Below are 22,244 nucleotides of genomic sequence, written 5' to 3'. Positions count from 1 at the left end.
AACCCAAATGTCCATCAACTGATGATTGGGAAATATATATATATAGTATAGAGTACTACTCAGCCATAAAAAGTATGAAGTCCTGCCCTTTGCAACAAAGTTGATGCAACTGGGAACCATTATGATTAGTGAAATAAGTCAGTCTCAAAAAGACAAATATCATATTTTCTCTGATATGTGACAGTTAATGTAGATTACTAAAACATATATGGGAATGAAGTTGTCCTTTTGGGATGATTGTCGTTTTTATCCCTTGTTTATGGAACTGTGGTCTACCTACTTTTTACTTGTTGAATATTATGATTAGAGGCAAATCAAGCCTGTGAATATAGAGTAGATTAAAATTATGTCTGCAAAAACAGATGAAGAAAGAGGAGAGAAGGAGGGAGATTGGTGGGGAATAGGGGAGTGAGGGAAGTGTGGTTGTCTTGAAACTATACCTACGGAATGCATAAAGTTTGTTCTTTTATATTAATAAAAATGTTTTAAATGGCCTTTAGTACAATGTAAACATGACTTGCACTGGAAGCCAAAATATTTATTGTAGTGGTCTAGAACCAAACCTGCAATATGTCCAAGACATGCCTGTATGAAATATTTATGGCAAGTAGAAAACTCTATACCCATTGTCCGAATTTTGCAGTTCTACCATTTTTATTAGCATTTAAGTTTAATCTTTTTAAAGAAATAAGTGTTGTGTGAAAAGCCTCTTTCTCCCCATTCTATTTCTTCTTCCCCTCCCCAGGAAAGCACATCCAATAAGGTGGTGTAGATTCTTCCTATCATGTTTTAACACTTTTACTTCATATATATATGAAGTCTTCAAAAAGTTCACGGAAAATGCAGAGTGTGAAAAAGCTGTTAAACTTGTTTACACCAAAATGAATTTACCTTTTAATTCTGTTTTTTTTTTTTTTTTACAGAAACTTTTTGAAGTATCCTATTATGTTTTGTTGTACATGGTTTGCTTTTTTTTTTTTTTTCTTTTAAAGATTTATTTACTTGAGAGGCAGAGAGAGAGAGAGACAGAGAGAGGGTCTTCCATCTACTGGTTCACTCCCCAAATGTTTGCAATGGCCAGAGCTGGGCTAGACTGAAGCCCCGGAGCCAGGAACTTTTCTTGGTCTCCCATGTGAGTGCAGGGGCCCAAGCACCCAGGCCCTCTTCCACTGCCTTTCCAAATGCATTGGGTGTGAGCTGGGTCTAAAGTGGAACAGCCGGGAATTGAACTGTTACCCATATGGATGCTGGCTTCACAGATGTTGGCTTAACCCTCTACAACACAATGGTGACCCCTGTCGTACATGCTTTAAAATTTGGTATAAGTAATGGCATATAGTGGATATCTTTTTGCAGCTTGCTTCATTCATTGTGTGTGTGTGTGTGTGTATTTAAATATTTACTGATTTGAAAGAGTTACGGAGAGAAGAGAGAGTGAGAGTGAGCTTCCATCTACTGGTTCACTCCCCATGCTTGCTTTACTTGCTATGCCTCAATGCCAGCCCCACATTATTATATTTTTGACATGTATTTGGATGATGTAGGTTTAGTTCATTCATTTTTTAGCTCTCATATAACATTCTATTCTGTAAATAAACTATGACTTATTTATTTACTCATTTGTGTAAAGATACACAGCAGGATAGACTGTAGCTTTTACAAAGAGTTCCTTTTTAAGTTTCCTTAAGTAGCAGGATGCTTCCAGATATTCCCCAAAGTACTTGCATGTACTTATTCATGCTCCCTTCAGCAGTATCCTATAGTTCTTTCTTCTGCGTGGTGATTTGGGTGTCTCACTGATGCCGTTGTTTGTGCTGAATGTCTAAAGAATTAGAGTGGAAAGTGGTTACCTCTGGAGGTCAGAAAATGGGTGTGGGAGAGCTCCTCCTAAAATATGATTTTTCATAAGCTTCCAAGAACTACTTCACTATTTAAAATAGCTGTATCTAAAAGTTGATGGAAGGCTAGCACCGTGGCTCAACAGGCTAATCCTCCGCCTTGCGGCGCTGGCAAACAAGGTTCTAGTCCCGGTCGGGGCGCCGGATTCTGTCCCGGTTGCTCCTCTTCCAGGCCAGCTCTCTGCTATGGCCAGGAGTGGAGTGGAGGATGGCCCAAGTGCTTGGGCCCTGCACCCCATGGGAGACCAGGAGAAGCACCTGGCTCCTGCCTTCGGATCAGTGTGGTGCGCTGGCCGCAGCGCACTGGCCATGGCGGCCATTGGAGGGCGAACCAACAGTAAAGGAAGACCTTTCTCTCTGTCTCTGTCTCTCTCTCTCTCTCTCTCTCTCTCTCTCTCTCTCACGTTCTCACTGTCCACTCTGCCTGTCAAAAATAATAAAAGAAAAAAAAAGTTGATGGAATTGAAACTGAATTTTAAAAACACATCAGGTGGGGGCAAATTGTTGAAATCTATGATTAGCATAGAGTTGGTCCTCTGTATATAAAGTCATACTAAAAATATCCATAATGAAGAAGGAGATGGGAGGTGGGGTGGGGGACATGGGGGAAAGAACCACTGTATTCCTAAAGTGTAAAAATGCATTCATTAAATAAATTAAAAAAAAAAAAACAACATAAAAAAAAACGCACAAGGTTCTCGCCGTGGTTAACAAAAGCCTGTCCAACTTCTTCCCCTGGGCGCACTGTGGTTGAGCTACGTAGGCCTCCCTGCTGTGTTCTCATACTCAGGACCTTTGCGTTTGCTTTTCATCTGCCTGCAACACTTTTCTCCAGGATATGTTCATGGTCTGTTCATATGCTTCCTTCAGATGTCTGCTTAAGTGTCACCTTCTAGAGGAAGTGTTTTAGCCTGCTGGTTAAGAGGCCCGCCTCCCACATCAGAGTGCTTGGGTTCAATCCCCCACTCTGGCTCCTGTTCAATTCCCCACTCTGGCTCCTGTTCAAACCTCCTGCCAGTACAGACCCTGGGAGGTGATGGCTCAGGAGTCGAGTCCCTGCCACCTGGATTGAGTTCCTAGCTCTCCGCTTCGATGTCGCCCAGCCTTGTCCATTGTAGGCATTTAGGGAGTAACCCAGTGGATGGAAGATTTCTGTCTGTCTCTCTCTTTTTTTTTTTTGACAGGCAGAGTTAGAAACAGAAAAGTCTTCCTTTTCCGTTAGTTCACCCCCCAAATGGCCGCTACGGCAGCGCACTGCACTGATCCGAAGCCAGGAACCAGGTGCTTCTTCCTGGTCTCCCATGCGGGTGCTGGGCCCAAGCATTTGGGCCATCCTCCACTGCCTTCCTGGGCCACAGCAGAGAGCTGGCCTGGAAGAGGAGCAACCGGGACAGAATCTGGCGCTCCGACTGGGACTAGAACCCAGAGTACCAGCGCCGCAGGCGGAGGATTAGCCTAGTGAGCCATGGCACCTGCCTCTCTCTCTGTCTTTCTAAATGCCATCCTCTGAGTAGATTCTGGGACGTTCTTAGCCATAGTGTGCTTCCCTGTTAAGCATGACACTTGGTATCACCTGTCTTTGTGTTGTTTCTCTGTAATCTTTGCCTCTGTGTCACTAGCACCTCAAACAGAGCCTTGAATATAGTGAAGGATCCGTATGTATTTATTAGATGTATGAGTAGAACAAACATACGTAAATTTAGAAACAAATTCAAGAGAAAATGCCAGTGGGTGACAAGCAGTTATACAGTCTTGCAAGTTATCAGGAAAATGCAAGTTAAAGCAATGGAATGGCCCTTTTTGTCCACTAGAATTATCAAGAAATAAAAATAGAGAATATTACCGGCAAGGATAGAAGAGGAAATTGGTACAGTGTATATTAAATGCAAAACAAATGACCTGTTCCAGCATGAAGATGTTGTCTTAATTAAGTGTGGCGCTCAGAGTTTGATAACTATTTCTTATTTCTTCCATAGAATGGCTCCCGAACGAGTAATGTCCCTATCACGAATTTGCATCCCACTTGTTACTCTGCCAGACTTTGAACCACTGGTAGAGGCTTTGCTTATCTACCATGGACATGAGCCTCAGGAAATCCTCTGGCCTAAATTCTTGGAAGCTGTAAATGAGGCCTTTTTGGGGTAAGTCATGTGCTTTTATCCTGTTGTGCAACTTTGTTTTTCCTTTTCTTAAAATGCTTCTGTGTATTAGAAACATTATATGATGGCAGTTTTCAACTTTTTTATCTCAGTATCCTTTTATTCTATTAAAAGTTATTGAGGATCCCAAAAACTTTTGTTTAGGTGGGTTATACCTATCAACATTTACCATATTCCAAGTTAAAGTGGGAATTTTTTATATGTCTGTTACTTAATTTAAAAAACAATACAGGGATTACTTGTTAACGTAAATAGCATATTTTAATGAAAAACAATGATCTTTTGCAAGACAAAAAATATTGTGGAATGAGGTGGCATTGTTTTTACCTTTTTTGTAAACCTCCTTGTCTACCTGAGGCAGCTGGATTCCTGTATCTGAGTGGTGTATTCAGTCTGGCGGGATGCATTGTTTTGGTAAAGCATCTGAAGAAATCTAGTCCTACAAAAATGTACAGCTGGAAAAGATGGGCATGTTCTAACCATCATGTCAAATAATTGTGGATAATGTGCTTTGACACCTCACCAAAATTTGAAAATGGCCAGGTTCTATAGGTTAGCTGCCATGTGGGATCTCCTATTCTGTCACAGCTCAACCCATTTGTCTGCCTTGCACTTTTGAAACATTTTTTGCATGTGCGTGATTTTGTAGCATCCTGTCTGGATCATTTGGAAAATCTTGGTTCATTGAGTTATGGAGAGCTTCCAAACATTGACATATTTCCTTACATCAAAGCATAATAGTTGTTACCACTCATCTCCTGTGAAATGTCTAAGTATTGCAAAACTGTGGACACAGATTTTCCAAGATTTTCAGATTTATTGTGAGTCACAAATACTATCAATTTTTTTTTTTTTAGGTAAACCTGGTCACTTTGCTAATTTTTGAAAAAGTATGTACTGCGGTGCCCAAGTATGAATGACTATTGTTTGCTAGTCATTCATGTCAATAAAAAAAAAAGAAAACTAGTTGATTTTGGTTTGGAACAAACGTGCTTTTCACCGCACTGAATTTTTTTTTTTAAACATTTATTTATTTGAAAGGCAGAGTAACAGAGAGTCGGAGAAAGAGAGAGATTGATCCTCCATCTGCTGGTTCACTGCTACAAATGGCTGCAACAGCCAGGGCTGGGCCAGGCTGAAGCAGAGACCAGGAACTCCATGTACGTCTCCCACATGGTTTGCATTGGCTCAAGCACTTGGGCCATTCTCCACTGTCTTTCTAGGCACATTAGCAGGAAGCTAGATTGGAAAAGGAGAAGCTAGGACTTGACCTAGCACTCAGATATGGGACTCCAGTGTCGCAAGTGGTGGCTTAATCCTCTGCACCACATCAGTCCCCAGATTTTTTAAAGATTTTTATTTATTTATTTATTTATTTAAAAGGCAGTTTGAGAAAGAGATCTTCTATCTTCTGGTTCACTCCCCAAATAGCTGCAATGGCCATAGCTGTGCCATGCCAAAGCCTGGAGCTTCCTCCAGGTCTCCCATGTGCATGCAGGGGCCCAAGCACTTGAAGCCATCCTCCACTGCTTTCCCAGTTGCATTAACAGAGAGCTAAATAAGAAGTGGAGCACTGGGACTTGAACTGGTGCCCATATGGGATGCTGGCTTCGCAGGCGGTGTCTTAACCTGTTGCGCCATCGTCCCGCTCCCCAGAATATTTTTTAAAAGCACACTGTTCCCCAGAGTGCCAGTTAATAAAATCAGTATTTTATATTTGTCTCATCATGCATTCTGATTTGAAACCAGCAGTGTTTGGCTATGAGTATGTGGCAGTAATGAGGAGTACAGTCATACCTGTTCAGAACTGTGATTTATATGAGCAGTACCCACTGTTGTTTTTGCATTGTCAGAACAAATATCAGCACAGTTGTTTCAGGAAATACCATGAGATTCAAAATAGTTATTCAATACTTGATGTACTTTGGTACCACCTGTATGTGTGGACAGTTTTCATATAAAAGATCTTCCATGCCTAATTGCTGTTCTTACTAGATGGCCACAAGGAACACAGCAAATCTGGCGTGTCCAGAGAATCCATTGTGAGGCAGAAGTACAGGTCTGTTGAAGAGCTATTAATGTATCATATATAATTACATTATTCAATTCATCTGGGTTCAAACTCTAAATGACCTCAAAATTTATGCTGCAGTCAATTCACATCCTAACAATATTTGAAACATTTTGTTGTATAAGACATAATAAGGAGCTGGCATTGTGGGGTAGCAGTTAAGCCACTGCCTGCAGTGCAAGCATCCTACATGGGTGCCAGTTCGAATCCTGGCTGCTCCACTTCGTATCCAGCTCCTTGTTAATGCAACTGGGAAAGCAGTGGAGGACGGCCCAGTGCTTATACCCCTAAACCCAAATGAGAGGCCTAGAAGAAGCTTCTGACTCCTGGCTTTGGCTTGTTGTGGTCACTTGGGAAGTGAACCTGCAGATGGAAGACCTCTCTCTGTCTCTCCTTCTCTGTCTGTAACTCTCCCTTTTAAATAAATAAAATAAATTAAATAATCAACATCTGGAAGCCAAGTGAAGAATAACCCTCGTATATATAAAATATACATATTTTGAGAGATGGAATGACATACAGGAGTAGTGAAAAACATGCACATCTGCTTGTTCACTCCCTGCATGTCTACCACAGCTAGGGCTGGGGCTGAGGCCAGGCTGGGGCTGGGAGCCGGAAACAGTTCTGCCTCGTCTGCGTCAGCAGGAAGCTGGAGTCAGGAGCAGAGCTGAGACTTGGCCCAGGCACTCTGATAGGGGATTTGACTGTCCCAAGGGGCACCTTAACTGCTAGGTTAAATGCATACCCTCCCTGCTGAAGATTTTTGCTTTTTCCTCACAGTTTAGCCCGGTTCCTCAGGAGTAGTGTGTCTGTTACCTGAGTGAGAGAATTTTCTGAAGTGTTGTCACTTTTATCTCTTCCAGTAATTGTTCAGACTTGGTCATTTGGCACATACTTTTTAAAAAATTAATGAAGTGACTGTGTTTATAAAATAAAAAGCCATGGAATGAGAAGGCAATTCTTTTATTTCTCCTTCTTAAAGCTAGCGATCTAAGTGCAGGCATTTTTGCCTAGTGGTTAAGATGTGGCTTGGGATGTCTTCATCCCCTGAGTGCTTGGGTTCAAGTCCTGCCTCTACTTCCATTCCGGCCTTCTGCTGATGCACACTGAGAGACGGGAGATGATGGCTCAGCTGTCTGGATTCCTGTCACCCGTGTGAGAAACCTGAATTGGTTTCTGGGCTCCTCTTGGCTTCAGCCTGATTCAGCCCTGGCTGTAGTGGGGAGTGAACCAGCAGAGGGAAGAGTTCTGTGTGCCTTTGAAACACATAAAATAAATAAAAATGTAAAAGTAAATAATAGGGTTGTTCATATTTGCAAGTTGCGGAACATTTCCACCATCTTGAGTGTGATAAGGATATAAGCCTCCCCCCCCCCCCCCATCACAAATACCCCTGCTGATCTTAGGAGCTACCTTGGTCATAAACTCAATTTTTATACCATTGAACCTATTTTCTTATTTTCTGTTCTGGTTCTTTGGCCTATTATATGTTTGTACACCAGTACCATTTTGTTTTAGTGGTAGAATCTAATGTGCTTAATACAAAATTGGGCTAGTTCTCTCTCATTTCTCTTCTTTTTCAGTTTTTGCTGTTACTGTTTCTTGTATCTTTCAAATAAGCTTTGAAGCCAATTTGTCTAGCCCCAGAAAAGACACCTAGTGTTATATGTGGGAAGATTCATGTTAGGGATAAAGAAATTAACTCAAGGAGAACTGGTATTTTTATAAGGTTAAGACCCTCTGTCCACCTGTCCCGGAGCACATCTGTCTTTCCATTTGTTCAGTTTCTGTGATCTTCACAGAGTGTTTGATGTGTTTTCCACACATAGGTTTTAGAAAATTTGTACTCCCAGGGTTTTATTGTATCCTTGTTTTGAATTTTTTGGCTTTCCTAGTGAGTCCTCTCTCTCTTCAGATGGGTTTTTATGGATCATAGCGTTTGGAAAATGAACAAGCTCAGAGCCATCACTGTTCTCACAGTTAGTTCAGAGGAAGTAGCTCCTCGTACACTATTTTCTACTTTCATATGTAACTCTTGGAAATAAGAATGCAGATTTTGATTTCATCTTCTATAAAATCTATAAAATAAGGTTGTAATCCAGGACTTTAAGATTTGACAGAGAAATAGAAGGTTAAATTATTTCATATTTTTCAAAATGGTCAAAACATAATTTTCATAGTTAAAACAATCCCTCTGTCAAAATTTACCCAATAAAACTGAATTTCCTGGTCAGTGCTTTGTTGTCTGTGTGAGATACTGAGTAATAATAAATTTAAAAGTTTACACATTTAGCTGAGTACATACTTCTGGTTCTGACTGCTTACCCCATCAGCTGTCCTCAGAAATTTCTCTCACTCCACAGAAACCGTGCAGAATATTTACTCTTAAGTCGAATGATCTTGCCGTTCCCCGTGACGGCTCCATTTCTGATTTCTCTGGGGATGCATTCCACCACAGAATACAGCTTTAGCAGCCTTTATGTCCCGTCTACTCTCTCAACAAGAGTGGAGTTCAAGGGAAACTAGAGGACAGCGTCCCTTGGCATCCGCTGTGAAACCCGAAAGCACTGTTTCAGAGCTGGCTGGCAAGGCAGCGAGGCACTCAGAGAGGAGCTGCCTGTGCTCCACCCGCGGGGCTCAGAGGACGCGAGGGCAGGCTCCACATGTAGGCCTGCACTCCCTGCCTCTCGGTTTCACTGTGATAGCATGTTCTCCCTCAACAACTAATAAAATTTATTTGGTTTGGAAAATGATGTCTGCTAATCCATAGGGAACAGGCTGTCCAGATGCTGGGTGGTCTTCAGTGTGTCCAATTCCTGTGGCTTCAGCTCAGCAAGTTCCCCAAGCAGTGGCGTAAGGGCTGGAGCCTGTCCATGGACACTTTCCCACGGACGGAGCGTCCTGGCCACATGTTGACACAGGGAGGCTCACTCAGTCAGTCAGTGCAGATGACCTCCCCCACGCCAGCCCCCTTCCCCAGTGTGCTGCCTGGTCATTTAGAAACCACATTCTTTCTTTGACCAATGTGCCCTGCCCTGTGTTTAGCCTTCCAACTATGTGCTTACCACAATACACCAGTGGAATTTTGTCTGTTTTATAATTGGCTGGTGTCTTTGGCCTTGGCTTCCAGATACAGTCATGTACTTTCAGAATTGGGCTGCCTGTCTTCTCTTAAGCAGCAGATGCTTGCCTCCCCCCCCCCCCCCCGCCCCGCTCCCCCGCGGTTTAGATAACCCAGAGGAACTTTTTAATTTTTTGGCCTAAATGTCAAGCCCAACTGTCCATGTCTGTCCCTGGGGTTGCCGTCACAGCCACCTGCAGCCTGCAGATTGTGCAAAGCCTCTCTTGGAGCCTGCAGAGGTGCTTTGTGAGTCTGGAGGAGAAAGCCAGAGCCATGGCTTCAGAATACTGAGGAGTTGGATGACTGATGGAGAGTGTTCTTCCGTGCCTGGAATGAATGAGCCAATGAATAAGTGAAAGAAAGAATGAACATATGACTGTGATATAGTAATAAATCTGCATTTGGTCTTTGTCCATGCCTCTAAATCCTTTGGATTTCCTGAGAGATAGAGGTGACAGAAGGGTCTTTTGTTATTTATGATAAGCCCCTTTCAGTCATGCCCGAATTTAGGCTGGTGGGGGACTCTTGGTGAGCCCAAGACAGCTGCAGGATGGGGACTGGTTGCCAGAGGAGCCATCTTGTGAACGCAGGGCTAGAGCTCGCAGCAACACTCCTTGACGCCAGAGTCTGCCTGCTTACCAGTGGCCAACGATTTAATCAATCACACCTGCATAGCAAGGGCTCCATTTAAACCCCTGAATTGCAGGGTTCAGAGGATTTCCAGGTGGGGAACTCATCAAGGTGCTGGGAGGGTTGTGCACCAGGAAGAGGGCTTGGACCCCTGAGCCCCTTTCTTTTGGCCCTGTGCATATCTTCTAGGGGCCGTTCCTGAGTTGTAATAAACTAGGTAACAGCAAGTCAAGTGTCTTCCTGGGTCCTGTAGGCTGTTCTGGCAAATTATCAAACCTGAAGAGGAAATCAGGGAAACCGCTGATGGATACAGCCAGTTGGCTGTCTCATGGGACTGAGACTTTAGCTTGTGGAGTCTGTGCAAACACCAGGTAGTTAGTTCAAAATGCAGTTCAACTCTTAAACAACCTAGTTGGTGTCCGGAGAGCTACAGAATTGGTTGGAGGATGTATGTTCAGGGAGGAGGGGGTGCAAGGAGCCCAAGCAGTTGGTGTCAGAAGTGTTCTGTAAGTAAAGACAGCTGGCGGGAAAAGGGATGACTGTCCAACCTGCTGGCCTTGGGTATCTATGAGAGTTCTGCAGGGTGACGATGTAACTTAAAATCCAGAGCACAGCACTTTTGAGAATGAAATGAACTTCAGACAACAGATATAAACTCATCCCTGCAAACTGGGATGTGTGTTCACCCTAGATTTAAATGAGTCCAATGCCTGTAATATGCTTTGCACAGTGCCTGGCACTCAGAGTCAACATTCAAAACTGACAGTATGTTGCTGCTACTCTTGTTATTATTTATTTGAAAGAGAGAGAGAAACTGGTATCTTCCACCCACTGATTAACTCCTCAAATGCCAGCAACAGCTTGGGCTAGGCCAGGCCCAAAGCCAGGAGCCTAGAACTCCATCCAGGTCTTCCACGTGGGTGGCTGGGACCCAAGTGCTTGAGCCATCACCTGCTGCTTCTAGGATGTGCATGCGCAGGAATCTGGAATTGGAAGTGGAGCCAGGCCTTGAACCCAGGCCCTCTGGTACGGCATGTGAGCATCTCAAGCGGAGGCTTAACTGTTGCACCAAACACCCACCTCGATAATTATATTTTTGGTAATATTTAGTATTAATTTTCCTCACGCTCCTTTCTTCTCCTTTCTTTTCCTCCTGACAAAAGGATCACTAAACCAAGGCCAAATATGAGTTCAATTCCCATTACTGAAAGAGACAATATGTCTTCCAAAGCTGCTTGTTGAGAAAAGAATTCACTATCCTATGAGGAGAACTATTTTATACTCCTTGAATAATTTATGGTGAGCATTTTACTCCTCTGGTGTGCTCTTGCATGTTAAATTACAAAAAAATGCTAATGGAACTAACATGAGGAGCTACAGATTATTCAAAATACCCTCAATATTGCTATACCCATTTTACAAATTGGAAAGATAAGGCTCTGAAAATAAAGAAAATACACAATAATAAAAGGTTAACTTTCATCCAAGCCCCTTGTTTGGTCTTTTTTCAATCTAGATAAGAAAAATCAGTACTTTAATGGTGTCAAATAATGTAGATGAATTTAAGATTGATTTATATGAAAGGCAGAAAGATCTCCCATCCACGGGCTCACTTCCTAAGTGCCACAATGAAGCCAGGAACCAGGAACTCCGTCTGGGTCTCCCATGTGGGTAGCAGGGGCCCAAGTACTTGGGCCATCATCTGCTGCCTTCCTAGGCACATTAACAGGAAGCTCGATCTGAAACGAAGCAGCTGGACTCAAACCAGCACTCCGATGTAGGCTGTCAGCATCGCAAGCAGTGGCTTGACCCACTGTATCACAGTGCCGGCTTCTTGTAGATGAATGTTTAAAGAAGAAAAGTTAGTGTAGTACCAAAGACAAAGGGATAGAACAGAATTAGATTAGTAGTTACTAAAATATCCATTTTCATTTATTTATTGACTGAGACATCTGATGTCCTTGGAGGAGGGAAAAAAAAAATCCTTGAGATACGGCCATCACATTAGTCACTGAAAAACTTTTCAAATGAAAATCCACTGATACTGATACTGATTTCAAACAGGAACTCCCACCTGCTTGGTGGTGGTTTCACTTTGCTATGAGAAGTTGGTGTCTGTACAATATTGTTAGCGCTCTCTCTAGGATCAGGTTATCATGTAAATGCATCTGTGGTGTGTAATGGAGAATATTGTTTCCAGTTCTTTGGAATTACCAATTCTCCAGAAAAGTTGATTCCAATTTTTATGGGTTCCTCTAGCATCCCAAACAGCCCTTGGTCTCTGTCTGTTAGGAAAACGTGGATTTTTTTTTGTGTGTGTGCATGTTTGTCTTGATGGAGGCAGGCCCAGCTCTGCCCTCAGACGATTGCCTCCTTTTCAGGAACCTTGCTTGCAAAGACTTTAATGCCACATTCTGGTTTGGTTTTTGTTTGTTTGTTTGTTTTTATAGCTATTAAAAATGTGGAGCCAAAATGATTCACTAAGCAACCACCTCAGTTCCTTTACCTGCTCCCTCCTTTCTTGGGACGGGCCTTAGTACAATAAGTCTTTTGGGGGAACAGAGTAGAATTTCCTGTGTCAGGGAGGTGTCTGTCAGTAGGAGCCCAGCAGCAGGTGTGGCAGGGGAGAGCATGCTGCCCAGGCTTCTCTTGCACCACACCCACAACTGAGGGGGAGCACTGATGGGGAGCCTCTTCCGCGTTGTTTCAAAGGGGAAAATTATATACACATAAACCCCATAGGCCCTACCAGTTTCCTAAAATACAACGAATGTACTCCTTGTGAATAGCAGGTAGGCATTTGAAGGAGCCAGGTTTTAAATCTGTCCGCCTCATTGACACTACCATTCTGATCCTGACAAGTATAGAGTGTGAAAAGGACAACACTACTAGGACAGAATGACCCCTCTGTGTCCCTAAAAACTGGGTTTTTTTCTTTCTTTATTTACTGACTTTTTAAAATTTCTGCAGAGTATACACTGCTTTTATCAGGTCCAACAGTGCTTTCCAAGAGTGCGTACAGAAAATGTTAACTTCCTCATCCTGCTCCCATTGTTCTGGAAATCATTCTTTTGCACTCTTGTAAACACAGACAAGTCTGTGGAAAGCAGTTTTCTCTTACCTTTAGGTTGCCTAAAGCAAAGCCAGCCGCACACCTCCACATCCCTCTGGGGCCTGCTTTTTACCCAGCATGTCTTGGGCAGGCCTTGTGGGGTAAAGGGCCAACACACTTCACAGATGGGAACACACTGTAAGACACTGGCGGACCATCTTCTGTTCTGCTCTGCCCTGCCCCCGTGGATGCGTGCTGTGGTCCTTTGTACTTTTTGTTCTTTAATATTGCTGCAGGAGGTGCCATCACTCACGTACTTGATGGAACTGCCATTTTGCATCACCAATCTGTATGCTTGCTCAGCGATGCTGTACCCAGTGCTGCAGAACATCTTGGTCGCAGTGGGGACATGTGGCAGTGTAGACAAACATGCACAAGCAAAAATCCACGTTTTCTTAACAGCTCTTCCTGCCTTAGGCCTGTGCAAGGTGAACTTCACAGAGGCGAGACACTTCTCTAATAATGGACATATTTTCTTCCGTGAATTCTGAAGAAAGACACGGGGTGAGGAAAGCTGGGCAGAAGATGCCCTTCTTTGGGAGAAGAGCAGCCAGGCCAGCCCCCCAGCACCTCCGAGTGCTTGATCCACAATGGAGGCCACAAACACCTTTCCCCCTCCGTCCCCACCCCCACGCCCTACTCTCCAAGAAACGCTCTAGTCCCCGTTGATAGCTGTGAGAAACTCCTCGAAAGGCTCCGTGGATGTGGCTGCATTTGGCTGGCAGCTTAGACTTGGGGAGAGGCTTGTCTTCAGAGCTCACCCTACTGTGCCCAGGCCACCTCCCCGCGTCTTCTCTCCTGCAGAGGTGGCAGCTTCATCTGTAGCCCTGGGCAGAGGCCTGGATTTGGCACACACCCCTGGCTTCACATTGTACCGGCTGCATGTCCTCAGTCCCTCTCCAGCCCCACAGCCTGAGCGGTAAGGGTGACAGTGGTGCCTAGCACGTAGGGCTGTCAGAGGATTAAAGTACGAGCACATTCCAGCCCACCTGCCTCTGGCTCCTCTGCGTCCTACCCAGCAGCAGCCACTGCCCAGCTGGCTCCCTTGGCTGTCCCCTCTGCTTCTGTCCAGGGCCTGCCTGGTACCTGGTGGCTCCCCTGCATCTTTTCAGCCTTGCAACAATGCTGCTCCCAGCAGCCCTCCTGGCTTCTGTCTCTTCTCAGGCTCTGGTGACCTGCCTCTGCTGGGTGCCCCTGTATCATCCTCCTTCCTCTGCCCGTCTCTCCCCGCTCAGACCTCAGACCTTCAGAATTCTCGTCCCCTTCCCTGCTGGCTGATGCCTCCCAAAGAGCCCTTTCGGCCCAGAACTCTCCCTGGAGTTTCCAGCATGGATGGTGACTGCTCTGCTGTGCCTTGTTCTCAATCCACATGCCCCAGCTGAACTCGTAGCAAGCCCTCTCAGCCTCAGAGCCTCTCAGCTGAGCAGGCAGTGCCTCTAACACTGGCGCTGTGGGCACCATGGCACTTCTCTAACCAGCTATGAAGGGTGGGAGAAGATGGGGGAAGGGGCTCTGCCAGGGATCCAGGTGAGTGGAAGCTCAGGGCGAGGATGTGAGGTCAGAAGGAGGCTCGGGTAGACTGTGCCCTCTGTTTCTCCTCCACAGCCCCCCGACTCCTCAGCTTCTTCCCTACCTCCTCTGGCCCCAGAGTCAGTCCAGTGCAAGGTCTACAGCAAGAGGAAGTGGTGAGACCACGGGGATCTGCTCCCCTGCCCTGGAGCCAGGAGCCATGGTGAGGGGCAGCACTGAAGGGGTTGCTGGCTGATGGGGAGCCTTCGGCCCAGCTTCCCTTGTCCTCGTCGGTAGCAGTCAGCATCTGCGGCGGACCCTTGGAAGCACCTACTCTGGGGTGCAGGAGGCCCTTGGGGGAAGGCTCTGAGGCCGTCCCAGAGCCTTCACCAGGGGTCATAGTTCAATGCATGCTCCCTCACATCCCCATCCAGAGGGGGAGTGGAATCCCAGCTCACAGGCACAGAGCCCTTCCAAATAACGTCTCCCTGTAGAAGCTTAGCTACAGCAAATAGGTCAGTGGAGCGCCATGTTCAAGGTTCACTGTGGGTCAGCTAGGCCACAAGCGCTGTGTAAGGCAGATCTGCTATTACAGTTGCTCAGTATTTACCAGGAGCCTAGCACTGCACTAATACAGTGGTATGTGGGTTACTGCATTGGATCCTTCCAACATCTTGGGGAGGGAGGGACGCCTGTTCTACAGATGAGTGTACTGAGGCTTGGAGGTTCACTGATGCCATGGTTAGTAGGTGGTGGCCCTGGGACGACCACCTGGGTCTGATTCCATAATCTAAACCATGTGGTGCACTTTCTTCAGTCAAGGACTGTGTTTACTTGAGTATCAGCATCCTTGTCCATTTCATTTCCTCTCACTTTTCCTTCCATCATTATGTATTATCTTATTTTAGCATTTCTCTGATTTCTTAAGGTGAGTTGAAGTGGAAGCATATCTGCGTTATTTTACAACTGTACTTCGTAAATACTCACTGAGACTGTAGATAGCAACTGCTGCAATGACCATGATAAGTTTCATAAATTGGATTAGTGATTGCATTTCAGATTTTCTTTCTTTTTTTTTTAAGATTTATTTTATTTATTTGAAAGAGTCACAGAGAGAGGTAGAGACACAGAGAAAGGTCTTTTCATGCTCTAGTTTACTCCCCAAATGGCTGCAATGGCCAGAGCTGCGCCGATCCAAAGCCAGGAGCCAGGGGCTTCTTCCAGGTCTCCCACATGGGTGCAGGGGGCCAAGGACTTGGGCCATCTTCCACTGTTTTCCCAGGCCATAGCAGAGAGCTGGATGGGAAGAGAAACAGCCGGGACTAGAACTGGCACCCATATGGTATGCCGGCACTTCAGGCCAGGGCTTAACCCACTGTGCCACAGCACTGGCCCCAACACTTCGAATTTTCTTAATCTCTCTCTCTCTCTCTCTCTCTCTCTCTCTCTCTCTCTCTTTTTGCAGCAATTCATTTCTATTTAAAATTTTATTTATTTCTTGCTGAAAGGAAGAAGATCTCTCTCTCCACGTCGGCTGTGGTCTGCCTTTGGCTCCGGCACCTTCCCAGCCTTGAGAAAGCAATACTGCGTCTTTTTGAGAAGCTGATCTCCAGAGAGGGAAACTGTCTGCGAGAGATCGAATGCTTTATAAAAGAATCACTGCTGGTACGTGCTGGGCTTTGATGAACAAATCCTTAAAGGAGATTCTGAGAAATCATTCTTTTTAGTCAGAGAGAGAAAGGAGGAGAATGTAAGTGCAAGTGAACCTTTACAGATAACCAGGCATTGACGTTTATTTACAAAGTACCTACCTCGAGCTGGGGAGGACGGTGCTTTTCTGATTACCAAGGTGCACTCCATTCCTGCACCTTACGTTGCATAGTCACACAAATTGACATTCGGATGACAAGCATTCTAAAAACTCTTCCAGTGTGAAAGTGCATTTTTTAAAAGATTAAAAAAAAAAAAAAGAGTTATAGAGAGGAGAGACAGAGGGAGAGAGAGAGAGAGAGAGAGAAGGAGCCTCCATCTGTTGGTTCACTCCCTAAATGGCCACAACCGCCGCATCTGGGCCAGGCAGAAGCTAGGATTCCAGGGCTGCTTCTGGGTCTCCCACATGGGTGCAGGGGCCCAAGCATTTGGACTGCCTTCTTCTGCTTTCCCAGGTGCATTAGCAGGGAGCTGGAAGTGGAGCAGCTGGGACTCAAACTGGCACCTGTATGGGATGCCAGCATCGCAGGCAGAGGCTTAACCTGCTATGCCACAATGCAGGCCCCAAAAGCACATTTTTAAAAATTTAGAACTTACATATAAGGAAGAGCAGGAATTAATTCAAAACATTCCAAATAGACTTTTAGCTCTTCACTAGAGAAAAACTAAACTACTGAAGAGAAATGAGACAAAGCCCTAGAAAAATGATTAAAACAATCAGAACAATGAAAGGCCTTTAAAGTTTTCTTCTTCTTGTAGGTAAGCCTGCCAACCTTGGTACCTCCTCCATTCAGTAGCTTTCTTCTTCCCCCCTGTGCCCCATCCCCAGGTCTGTGAAGTCAGAGACTCAGTGAGGGACACCATTAGGTGCCCAGTCCAGGCTCAGAGGCTGTCCCCAGAGACTAGTCAGATGTATTCTGCTACAGGAGGCCAGTCTGCAGAATTGGTGTGCATTTTTGTAAGAACCAGTGCGCCATGAAAAAAAACAGTTCCAAACCCTGCAGGGGCCTCGATCCCGGCATCTGTCTTCTGAGAACCTTACAGACTTTCACAGCCTGTGGGGATTTCACAGAGAGTCCCTTCCTGTTGCCCAGATGGGAAAAGTGAACTCCAAGAGTGTCAGTGAACACCTGTCTCTAGGTGCTGGCGAGGAAACTGGGAAGGAGGACGTGTCCACCTCTGCCCAAGACGCAAGAAGGCACTGAGGCTGGCTGTGCAGCCCCTACCTCCTGATGCCTCTTGTGTGTTTAGTTCACCGAGAATTTCCTTTTTTTTTTTTTTTTTACTATTTGTTTATTTATATGAAAGGCAAAGTTACAGAGAGGCAGAGGAAGAGAGCGAGAGAGAGATCTTCCATCTGCTGGTTCATTCCCCAAGTGGCTGCAAAGGCCGGAGCTGCGCCGATCCAAAGCCAGGAGCCAGGAGCTTCCTCCGGGTCTCCCATGCGGGTGCAGGGGCCCAAGGACTTGGGCTGTCTTCTACTGCTTTCCCAGGCCACAGCAGAGAGCTGGATTGGAAGTGGAGCAGCTGGGACTGGAACTGGCGCCCATATGGGATGCCGGCAGGGCAGGCAGTGGCTTTACTCACCGTGTCACAGCACCGGCCCCTCTTTTCTTTCTCTTGTGACGTGGAGCTAGTGTTAAGGAATCATAACTGAGTCAGTTGTCTCCTCTGGCAGCCTTCCCCATTGTTTCATGGCCCCTGTCAGCCAGGCAAAGGTGGAGAGAGTTGGCTGTCGGTGGTGGTCGGGCTGCTGTGGTTTGTAAGTTGGGTGGCACAGATGGAGGCCAGCCGACTGGAAAGTTTACAGTGTTTGCTGTGCTGTGGCTGGAAGTGGTGTCCCTTGCTTGGTTCTCAGTGTGGTGATGCTGCAAGGTGGGGCCTACGGAGAGGTCACTGTGGGCACTGCCCTCATGGGGATTCAGGTGTTTCTTATGGCACCTGGTCCATGCTCTCGAGAGCCTGGCCCCACCTGGCTTCCTGTTTCGAGGTGGGATGCTTCTTCCACGTGCATACCTCCCATGATGTGACATGGCCATGGGGGCCTTACCAGAGCTGAGCTGATGCCTGCCCCGTGCCCTTGAACTCATATATACATCTCTTTTCTTTATAAAATTAGCCTGCCCCAGGGATTTTGGTGTAGCAAAGAAAGACTGACTAATATATATATATATATATAGAGAGAGAGAGAAAAGGCAAGATGGGTATGTATTGAGACCAAGAGAGTGCAGAGAAGACTTTTTTATAATTATACCTTCACCTTATCATTCAAAAAGTTGCATATTAAGACAAGAAGTGGCCGGCGCTGTGGCTTAACAGGCTAATCCTCTGCCTTGCAGCACCGGCACACTGGGTTCTAGTCCCAGTTGGGGCGCTGGATTCTGTCCCGGTTGCCCCTCTTCCAGTCCAGCTCTCTGCTGTGGCCTGGGAGTGCAGAGGAGGAGGATGGCCCAAGTCCTTGGGCCCTGCACCCCCCTGGGAGACCAGGAGAAGCACCTGGCTCCTGACTTTGGATCAGCGCGATGAGCCGGCCGCAGCGGCCATTGGAGGGTGAACCAACGGCAAAAAGGAAGACCTTTCTCTCTCTCACTATCCACTCTGCCTGTCAAAAAAAAAAAAAAAAAAAAAAAGACAAGAAGTAAGAATGCACCTTACTTAAAAGTGGTTTCAATACAATTGAAAATAAATAAAGACCCTTAGAAGCCCTCAGGCAGCCCATTCCAGGTAACATAAGGTAATAAATTACATTTATTATCTGGTAAATCTCTTAATTTTGAACTTAAATATGCATGCTGCAATTCACGTTAATTTTCTATGGTCCCTTGTCAGTAGCAAAATATGGTAACCAGGCTATCGCCTGCTTCCAGGGTACTTAATAAATTTTCCTCGAGTCTTCTCTCAATTGAAAAATTCCAGTCCCATTGACTTCTGGCAGCCTCTCTTTGATGCCGGCAGTTCCTCGCTGGACCTTCTCCCTGTCCTTTGCATGTGTAACCGTCAGGCCTGAGTGGCACGTTAGTGATGGAGAGAGACAGCAGGCCCGCCCATTAAACGGCAACGTGGTCTCATCTTCGGTCTCCAGGTTCTGGTCTACAGTAACCTCCCCCTGGTCAGACAGCTTCAAAGTCAGTTGATTTACAAAAGCGTCTATCAGGATCATGTGTGTAGAGATTCAGAGCTCCCATTATGGTCAAAGGGGGATTCGAGAGGGTGTTATTTGGTTTAATTTATTGTGGCACTGGCAGGATGTGACCTCTCTGTGCCTCGTGGTTCAAGGAGGTAATTACAATACAGACAATGAGCTGGAAGCCTCTGATTGGTGTGGGCACCCGGCCGGCCCACGGTGCCAGAAACCCCAGCAGGCTGAGTGATTACAGGAGTAACCTGAAGAACCTGCTTCCTAATTGCATCATCTGATTCATTTATCTCGGTGCGGCGACAGCACAAGGCAGAAGTATCAGAGAATCTCAAGACTCGGTTAGAGACTGCTGCACTCTGCTCGGGAGGAAACCTGATGCCTATTACGTTAGGCTTGGATTCTGAGAGTAATTAAAGTGTGATGGTCTGCGTAACTCGTGTTTCACATGGAACACTGTTAATTACATTTCCATCCCTTGGGACTGTCCAGAATGAGTCCTGGAAATTCTATAGTTACCAAAATGCAGCAGCTACAGGGGATGAAAGTGTGGTACAGGTTGTACAAAGTGAGATGACCTCCCAAATGTGGTCTGGCCTCTCAGGGACTCCTAGGCCTGGTCCAATAAGACCATCAGAGATGGGGAGTAGCCTACTGTCACCTGAATTCTAAACTCACGGGAGGGTACTGCAAAAAGTTCATGGAAAATGAAATTAGAAGGTAAGTTTATTTGGGTGCATACTTGCTGTATGCATGCATTTGACTTCTAAAATAAAAATCAGCTTTCAGATCTTGTTTGCTTTTGAGGTACACCCTTTGATTTCCAGGGCAGTGCAGGGCTGCCTGCCACAGTTGGTGGCCCCTGAATAAATGAAGGCATTAACCCCAGCTTGTCGTTTGCCTTACAGACCGTCTGTGTTTCCCTTGACAGCGCGGGCACTGGAAGACCGTAATCCGTAGCTTCGGGCCTGACCTTAAAAACTGATGTCCCCGAAAGCAGTGAAAGCCATTTGCTAATTATGCAGCTTTCCTGGCACTGCTCGAGTTTCCCAGGATGTTGTTTTCCAGTTACAATTCTGTTTGTGGAGCCCAGAAAGCTATTGTTTGGATTCCACATTTGAATGACAAGTGCGGGCGGGCTGGCAGGGTGGCCCTGCACTCACTGGCGTCTGCGTGCCAGGGCCGGGGCACCCCGGTTCCCATGCCCTCCCTCGCCTCCGCAGGCAGATTTTCCCCTGAAAGAACAAGAGGAGAGAGCAGAGGAGGAATGCCAGGGGGAGGCGCGGAGGAGGCGGGGCTGGGTTTGTTTTTGTTATACTCAGATAATACTCCTCTTTCTCTCTCCTATCTACAAGTCTTCATAGGTCAATTAAAACGATTTCTTTATCTAAGAAGAGCTTAGGTATGAGAAACCATCCAGCTAGCGCCTCTGGATGTGAGCTGGTTCTGGCGGCAGTCTCCAGGCGGCAGGCACAGCCACTTCGGAAAGACGGTGAAGCTCGCTTTATGCAAAACCCCGATCCCGGCTGCTGCTGTCGGTTTTCTGCCCTGCGTCTCATTTCACTAATGTTTTAGGGTTTTCTTCTCCTGCTTTTTCATTTTCAGTCTTTTAAACATCTCCTTTTTTGAGCTCTTTAATGTGATGCATGTAATTTAGCAAAAGCTGAAGGAGATAATTTAGCGGTGGTCTAGTAGGAAAGTGTGGTGGCCACTCCTGTCTGTGGCTAAAATTAGCCCAAGGAGCCACAGCTTCCACAGTAGTTGCACTTTCTAGTGGTGGCCTCAGGGGGGCAGCAGATCCCCCAGCGTTGCAGAGAGGGAGGGAGGGAGTGGGGAGACAGACACACACACACACCACACACACCACACAAAACACAAGCACACACACACCACACCACATTGCAAGTTCTTTTTGTTCTGTTAGAGATGATGCATGGATGGTTGCTACCGGCCAGAAATCAAGGGAGAGAGGAAGAAAACCAAAAATCCAACAACTACAAGAAACAAAAACAGTACTGGTGGGCTTAGGAGCTCCCAGCCGCTCAGAGGCTGTAGTGGGGAGCAGGAGGGGCCAAGGGCCCAAGAGCTTTCTCCCTGCTCGGGCTCTCTGGCCAACTGGGCAGCGGCTTGCGGGAGGTGAGTAGAGGGCTGTGGACTTGGGGGATTTTTGTCTGGCGTCCAGAGCTGGCCACTCCATGCCTCCCCATACATACCTCCGACTCTGGGTCTTACCTCTCAGAGAATGTGTGTAAGCTTAAACCACAAAAGTACATTTGGTACTTGTTAAGTTTTTAAGCCCAGGAATGACAGATTTATCACTAATTAAACAATAATTGCATTATGGAGTACTGAAAAAAAATTACTTGTCGTATAAACAACATCTGGTAAAGATTAAAAGGAAAGAATAATTTTTCCAAGCTCAAATTTGTTGCAAGAACTTGAATGTTTTGAAACAAAATAGGTCCTAAAATGTAAAAAGGATGTTTACATTCTTAAGTTGAGTATTTTGAAAACAGAAAAAAGGGCATAATCAAAAATACATAAATGCACAATATAAAATACATTAAAAATACGTGTTTGTGAAGCTGCAGTACTCGATGGGAAGGTTTTATATAAGAAGATTTCTTAGACTCAACTCAGTAAAGGGGTTTACTGTTGAAATGAGTCTTAGGGAGAGTTTTTTTTCGTTAAAGAAGAAAGTCATTTTGTGGTGAACTGAGTTGCCCTTTCCTTTACATACAAAGCTAACAATGAGAGCCTCCCCCACCACAGCCAGCTGCACAGTGGGACCTGGCTGGGGGGGTGGGGGTGGGTAAACTGGAGGCAATGCTCTGCTCAGCAAGTTTCTTCGTTTCCTGAGTAAAGTATTTCAGCTACTCTACATTGAAATACATGTGA

General features: G+C 45.7%; 2 protein-coding genes across 5 annotated transcripts in view; one reads left to right on the top strand and one right to left on the bottom strand.

Moving 5' to 3' along the window:
* The window catches only part of FANCC (FA complementation group C), a 261,235-nt gene that overhangs the window by 216,278 nt on the left and 22,713 nt on the right, over window positions 1-22,244 (top strand). For all 3 annotated transcript variants that reach the window (XM_062208547.1, XM_062208546.1, XM_062208545.1), the window contains 2 exons: window positions 3,875-4,039; window positions 16,009-16,165. In XM_062208547.1, coding sequence (XP_062064531.1) covers window positions 3,875-4,039; window positions 16,009-16,165 — 322 coding nt within the window. The remainder of the gene's footprint in view (window positions 1-3,874; window positions 4,040-16,008; window positions 16,166-22,244) is intronic.
* Window positions 15,624-22,244, bottom strand: part of AOPEP (aminopeptidase O (putative)) — a 407,649-nt gene continuing 401,028 nt past the window's right edge. The window contains exon 16 of one of the 2 annotated variants that reach the window (XM_062208534.1): window positions 15,624-15,796. In XM_062208534.1, coding sequence (XP_062064518.1) covers window positions 15,655-15,796 — 142 coding nt within the window. In that variant the 3' untranslated portion in view covers window positions 15,624-15,654. The remainder of the gene's footprint in view (window positions 15,797-22,244) is intronic. The other variant, XM_062208541.1, reaches the window with a different exon arrangement.

Source organism: Lepus europaeus, chromosome 12, assembly GCF_033115175.1.
Source record: "Lepus europaeus isolate LE1 chromosome 12, mLepTim1.pri, whole genome shotgun sequence".
In the NCBI taxonomy this organism is placed as follows: Eukaryota; Metazoa; Chordata; class Mammalia; order Lagomorpha; family Leporidae; genus Lepus; species Lepus europaeus.
Note: the sequence above shows the minus strand (reverse complement) of the source record. Positions and strands in the feature narration are given on the sequence as shown.